The following is a 6,733-nucleotide window of genomic DNA, read 5'->3' on the forward strand; positions in this document are numbered from 1 at the left end:
CGTCTCCCCCCCGCCGCCGCCGGCGAGCGGCGGCCCCGGCCCGGCCAGCCTGCGCCACCCGCCGGAGCCGGGCCTGGGCCGCGCCCCGGCCCTGCGGCCCCCGCCGCCCCTCGGCGGCCGCCCCGTGCGCGGCACCGCGCCGCCTCGCTGCCGTTTGCCCGGCCCCGGCGGGCGGCCGCGCTCCCCGCGCCGGCCCCGGGGCGAGCAGGGCCTCGGGGCCGGGCCCGGCACCCCCCCACGCCAGCCGCCCTCCGGCCCGGCGCCGCGGCCGCTCACCCCACGACTCCCTGGCTGTAGTTCCTCTTCTTCCAGGGGGTGCCGGTGTAGAGCGGCTCGGCCAGGCCGGCCTGGGCCCGGGCGGCCGGCTCGTCCCCCAGGGCGGGGGCCCGGCCCTGCCCGGGTGGCCCCAGCAGGAGGCTGTAGTTGAGCCCGAAGGTGCTGGCCTTGTTGTCGCGCTTCCTCTTGTTGCTGGCGGCCGCGGCGGCGGCGGCGGGCGGCCCCCCCCGTGCGGGCCGGGCCCAGGCGGCGGCCCCCGGGGGCGGCGAGGCCTGGTGGTGGCTGCGGTTGTGCTGGTTGTTGGCGCTCTCGAGCGGCAGGAAGTCGGGCTGGGGGTCGGCGCGGGGGGCGCGGTACATGCCGGGCGGGGAGACCGGGCCGGCCCCGGCGGGGGCGCTCTGCTGCTGCTGCTGCTGCTGCTCCTGCTGCTGCTGTTGCTGCTGGAAGTAGAGGTTGCGGACCCCCTGCGTGGTCTCCCAGATCTGCATCCACAGGCGGTTCGAGGGGCCGAGCTGCTCTGGCTGGAACCAGGCTATCCGGGGATCCATCAAACGGGGACCCACCCCGGCTGCCTCCGCTCCCCGCGCCGCGCCGGCCGCCGACGCCGAGACCCAGTCACCGGGTCCCAGCGCTAATGGCGGCTCCTATGGAAGGGCAGCTCCGCGCCTGCCTGCTCGCTGCCGTCGCTCCACAGCCCCCGCCCCTCCTGGCGAGCGCGGCGAGGCGGGGCCCGGCTGGGCCGCCGGCACACGGGCCGCGCGCAACGAAGGGGGGCGGCGGCGGCGGCGGCGGCGGCCGGGCCGGGCCCCCGGTGGGCCCCGGCCTCGCCCTCGGCCCGTCACCCGCCGCCCCCGGCCCGCGCCCGCCGCCCGGCCCGGCCCTCCCTCGCGCCTCCGCCGGGAGCGCAGCCCCGGGGCCGGGCGGCAGCGGGCCCGGAGCGCCGGTTTCTCCGGCGGCGGAACCGGTCTGGCCCGGCCCGCGGCACGGCACAGGCTGCCGGGAGCCCCGCCGGGCCTCGCCGCGGCGGCACCGACGGGCCGGGCCGCGCCGCGCCGGGAGGACGAGCCCGCGGCCCGGCTCCGGCGGCGGCAGGTGCAGGCGGGATCGGCGGGCGGCAGGGGGCAGCACCGCCGGCGCGGGCGGCCCGGCCCGGCCCGGCGGCCGCAGGGCCCAGGCGCGCCCCGGGCTGCGGGCTCGGGCCCGTGTGCGCGATCGGCGGGCGGAGCGGGGCCGGCGCGCTGCCGCACGTTACCCTGCGCGCACACCGCCCGCGGCCGCTGCGCTCCCCTACGGCTGTTTTTGGGGCGCTCACGGGTACTTCGGGGTCTTCCTGCCTTTCACCGGGCTCGAAAGGAGGGAAAAGGAGCCTAGGTGCCGTACTCGTACAGCCAGCGCTTCTGCAGATGGAAAAAAACACGTTACGTGTGCAAAACGGCATTGAGTAGTACAAGTTCTGGTCAGATTCGCTTTTATTTTTAGCGTTTCCATTCTACAGCCTTAGAACATCTTTAATAGGGGCTAGAACGGTCCCAGCATACTGTGTGTGTGTGGAGGGCCTGGTGCTTCCCATAGTTTCAGAATTGCACGGGAGAGGATTTCTCTTTAGGCAGACGGAGGTGGAGGGTTTGGAATGAAAAAGCTGCGTTTCAATGCCAAGAATCACGTGAGATGGACCCTTTGCAAAGCAGTAGTCCCAGCATCACTCCCTGATGACAACCCAAGCCTGAAGTTCCGGCTTCTCCACCCCCCCAGCCCAGAGCAGCACACTGTGTCCCCAGCCCTCCCCCAGTCTGTCCCAGGGTGTCACATCTGCATGGTCACAGAAACCCAGCTACAGCGGGTGGAATTTGGCTTCCAAGTTGACATGCTGAATTGTGTTGAGAATCAGGATCTGTACCTACAACTACCACCAAAAGCCAAGTGGAAACGGGCAGGACTTGAGCATAGCTTGGAAGCAGAGAAAAAGCACCCCGAATAACCCTGTTTTCCAATACCCATGTTCTTCAGTTATTCTGAGAACTACATATATACCAGCAAAAGGTAACTAGAAAATGACTAGCCTGATGTTCCTCTTACATCAAAGATGCAAAAAAAGTTTCCGTTCGTAAACATTTTTTTTAAAACACAACACAGAAAAGTGAGCATAAATCTAATAAAGGATTGCATATTACCCTTCAAGAGACAGCAGTAACTGAAAAATATACCTCTTAGTTTCCTGGTTGTTTTTTTTTAAGCCAGCTCTGCAAAAAACAATTTGTTCTACACTCATAGCACACAAATGTAAACAAGGTTTTTTTGTAGGACTGAAGTTTATTAACAGGATTCCTCAGTAGCAACCCCAGTCCCAAGCAAATAAAGCCAGGACACAAGTGGTGTAGTATCACAAAGGCTTTAGATTGGTGAATATACCTACAGCGTATTTAAAAAAACAAACAAACAAAAAAAAACCCAACCCAAAACACTAAAAAAGAAGAGAAGAAAAAAACCAACCCAACAAAAAAATCCCACTTATGAATAAGGTCAAAGTGATTTTTTAATGATGACTTTGAATTTTTAACTCTTTGCTTACTAAAAAGAGCACTTCTCAGAAAATATTATTTAGAAGCATCATGCATTTTCTAGCTGAATCAGTCATTCTTCAGTTAAATTCTGGAAGTGCCTTTCACTCTCCCTCAAGGGGCAGGAAGGAGGGAAGAGGCCAATGCAATTTTCCTTAAAAGTTCAAAAAAAATTTCACGTGTCAGAGGAGAAAGAAAACTAAGAATCATCACAGGGTTTTTCTGTCAACAAAAGGAACACAAAACTGGGAGAAGGTATACCGACATCCTAATAATCTTTAAGAGTGGTATCGGTATTTGTGTGAGCGCCTCGCAATCCCAGGGCTGCATCCGGACCTGCCGTTGTGTTGAGAACACGTAACAGCCGCAGTCATTCTAACAGTGTACAGATTATTACAATGGTATCTTATGTCAGTTCACAAGCAGTTTCATTTAAGCCCTTAAGAAAACAGTAATGCAAGAAGTTCCTGATACTCAGATTTGAAAGAAAAAAAAGCATCTTGCTATATCCTTTGTGTGCCAGTCTCAAACTATGTTTTTATGTGGTCACTGAATTATGGCAGACAAAATGCCTTTCATAGAAACAAGGAACTTATGAAAATAATACAGAACCAAAATGAAATTAGAGTGAATTCATTTAAACGCACGCTATTTTTCTTGGAAGGTACAAAAGTTAATGGCTTGAATTTATTTCAAAATTAGACAAAAAACCCCACTGCTCAAGTATAAGCTTCTTCAGACAGAGAGGCTCACCATGTTTCAGCCTTTGTGGAAAATCTTCAAATTCCTTATTCTACAGTGACTGTTAAACAGTTTTCAGGTTTTGCCAGTTACCCTAATGTTACATATCTTAACAGTATGTCCAGCGCAAACTGTATTTACACTGTTTGCTCAATTCACCTGCACCAGAAAGGAGGAACATTATTTTCAATTACCACTACCATTGCCTGAATTTGAATTTGCAACACTAAATGTGCAGCTAGGCATTTCTATGCAATCCCCTGGGAATGCTTTTACTGAAAATTACTTACTAAGGAAACAGAACTTGAATTAATGCACATTTTTGGTTGGTTGTTTTACGTTAATATTCCACAAGATATGCATTTCACTTGTAATACTTAAACTACAAGCAGATCTTAATTAATTTGTTCTGTAACACAGTTCTCACTTCATAATTTTACTGTGCTTTGGGGTTTTTTTAATATTTTATCTCAAAACACAAACATAAACCCAAGCCAAATAATACTGGTTAAAGTTATTTTTGTTCCTCTAAGACAACAATCTTTTTTTTTAAAAAAAAAAAAACATACTGTGCAAAAAAATACCTTCAACACACACCACAACCCCCAAATAGTTAAACTATTGACTATAATGTGGTATACAGCCATCTTCTGATTGTCAAGGCGTGACACATAAGAAGTACTGCACAACAAATGCTTAGTTAAGCCTTACCAGTTGTTTTTCATAGAGAGCAAAAATAAAACCACATAGCAATGATAACGTCTTATCTACACAGCTGGATTCAACATTTTGCAGGCTGCAGAGAGGCCAAAGCAGCAGCAAATGCCACCGGTCGTACTGTTTCTGAATGGGGCGGGGAGCCCACAGCCTTCTTCACACTCTTTACTTAGTACCATAGACTGATTTAAATTCAGTACGTATTTTGGTATAAAATCTCAACTCAGAGCCAGATTCTGTTGTGCTAGGTGTCAGACAGGGAGACAAATAAAGCAGCAATCCATACTTTCAAAGGACTGCAGTTTTTAGTTGAAGCACAGACAAGATGATGCCTTAAGGACCAGGATAAGCAAACAAATTCAGTTTCAGATACCTTTTTTGATACCAGTCTCATCTGTGTGATTACATGAACTGATGAAGATCACTTACGTCTATTTAACATCTATTTAATTATGCTGCACACTGTCTAGATCAGTCCAATTTCTGCCACCCTCAAATTATCGTCAAGATCTGTCTTTGCCTTTGTAGGCTGTCAAGGATCTTGCCTTCATCTCAAGCTTACCCTAAACCTTCTTAAATAAACCAGTGCCAAAAGAGCCCCTGAAACATTTTTTTTTTGCACCACATCGTCACTTCTGCTGCTGCCTTAATTTTCCTTAACTGGGTCAGAACAACTTCTATAGCCCTCATCTTACAGCATAGCTCTTCTGTACTTATAAATCTCATCTGGTTTTCAGGCCCCCACCTGACACTTCTTTAAAGCACTGGGAAGTTGCCTTGTTTTCCACAGACAAAAGTCTTCAAAGTCTTCCACACTTTTCCTATCATCCTCTATCTTGTCCCTTATAAGCAGAATGTGCTTTTTAAATTAATGTACAAAATTATTACCTCTCGTTCAGTTGCAAGCCCATTAAACACCAAAAGGAAGTTACACTAAACTGGTAGCTAGGCAGAGTAAGGTTCTCTCATTCAGAGAAAGCAGGGACAGCTTACCTGTCTCTCAACCCAACCATAGCTGGTGACAGAGCCACCAGCTTGTCAGTGTTTCATGCCCTCAGCCAGACAGCCCCATTCAAGTGCTGTGGTCTCCTCAGATGAAAGGGATGGGTCAAGGGATTGTTCAAGTTCTTGTACGTCAGGGCTTTAGTACAAACTCACACGAAACCAAAATGCCTTTGCACGTCCTCATTTTCCACTACTAGTTAGAAATGGCATGTGTACTAGAAGGCAGAAGCAAGTATTTTAAGTGCTAAAAGTCATGTATTTCTGCAAATGATATGGTTCATACTATGCAACTATCCTATTAGGACACATTATTTTTTTAAGACATTCAACTGATTAGTGCATAGCAAAAAAAAAATAATCCATGCTACTGCTGGAATAGTTTACGACCTAAATGACAGTGTGTCTTTTCACTTGAAGGAAAAAAACAGGGTCTGATAGGTTATATTAAGAAAACCAGGTTTTCTAGTGGATTCCCTATCTTCTATAAGTTTATCTGCAACTTTCAGATTCATATTTGAAGAGGAAACGTTTCTCCTCACAAAAATCCTACACAAAAAGATCACATACTTCATTGTCCTACCAGTTCCCAGGAAGCAGATTCTGACTGCTACACTTGATGTAAAATGCAAAGTCCTGCACTTGGGACAGAGTAATTCCATGAAACAAAGCAAGTTCTTGACCCAGTAGCCAAAGAGCAGCTTTGGAGAGAAGGACCTAAGGGTCCTGGTGAACAGTACGTGGAAGAGAAGTCAGCAGGCACCCTTGCAGTGATGATGGCTAACAAAAAAAACAAAAAACGGGCTGCATTGGCAGCAGCATAGCCAGCAGGTCAAGATGACCGACTACTTCCCTCTATTCAGCACTCATGAGATCACACCTGGAGTACTGTGTCCAGTTTTGGGCCCACCAGTACAAGACAGTGGGGCACGTCAAGCAGAAGGCCACCAAGGTGGTTAGAGGGCTAGAATACACAGTGTACAAGGAAGGACTGAGGGAGCTGAGTTTATCTGGCCTGGGGAAGAGGGGAATATAATTGTTTTCAACTAGCAGATGGGGGTTATAAGATGAGATGGAGCAAGCCTCTTCTTGGCGCTGTGCAGTCAAAGGACAAGGGGTGCATTCTGCAGCAGGGGAAGGTACCAGGGGAAAAAGAAAAAAGGGAAAAAAAAAAAGTGCACAGCGAGGGCAGTCAAGCACTGGAAATCTGTGGGATTTCCATCCTTGGAGTTGCTCAACCTACCTGACACCAAAGTCAGCCCTGCTTTGAGCAGGGGACTGGACTAAGAGACCTCCAGAGACCCTTTCCAACCTAGATCATCTGCAGTTCAATGTAGCACCCAGAAAATGAAAGCAGAACTTCCAGTGTGAATGTCCTTTTAAGTGCTCCAAACTAACGTTAATACTTTTTCTCAGGCTAATATTATACTACCCTTAGT

General features: G+C 50.4%; 2 protein-coding genes across 2 annotated transcripts in view; one reads left to right on the forward strand and one right to left on the reverse strand.

Moving 5' to 3' along the window:
- Positions 1-963, reverse strand: part of TENT4B (terminal nucleotidyltransferase 4B) — a 42,736-nt gene extending 41,773 nt beyond the window's left edge. Inside the window, exon 1 of the mRNA XM_055726702.1 lies at positions 277-963. Within this exon, the coding sequence (XP_055582677.1) occupies positions 277-824 (548 nt within the window). The 5' untranslated portion in view covers positions 825-963. The remainder of the gene's footprint in view (positions 1-276) is intronic.
- On the forward strand, positions 911-3,090 carry LOC129737352 (translation initiation factor IF-2-like). The gene has a single exon (XM_055726705.1). It carries the CDS (start codon positions 911-913, stop codon positions 1,715-1,717), a length of 807 nt encoding a protein of 268 aa, XP_055582680.1. The 3' UTR covers positions 1,718-3,090.
- Positions 3,091-6,733: the final 3,643 nt, after the last annotated feature.

Source organism: Falco cherrug, chromosome 14 (assembly GCF_023634085.1).
Source record: "Falco cherrug isolate bFalChe1 chromosome 14, bFalChe1.pri, whole genome shotgun sequence".
Classification (NCBI taxonomy): domain Eukaryota; kingdom Metazoa; phylum Chordata; class Aves; order Falconiformes; family Falconidae; genus Falco; species Falco cherrug.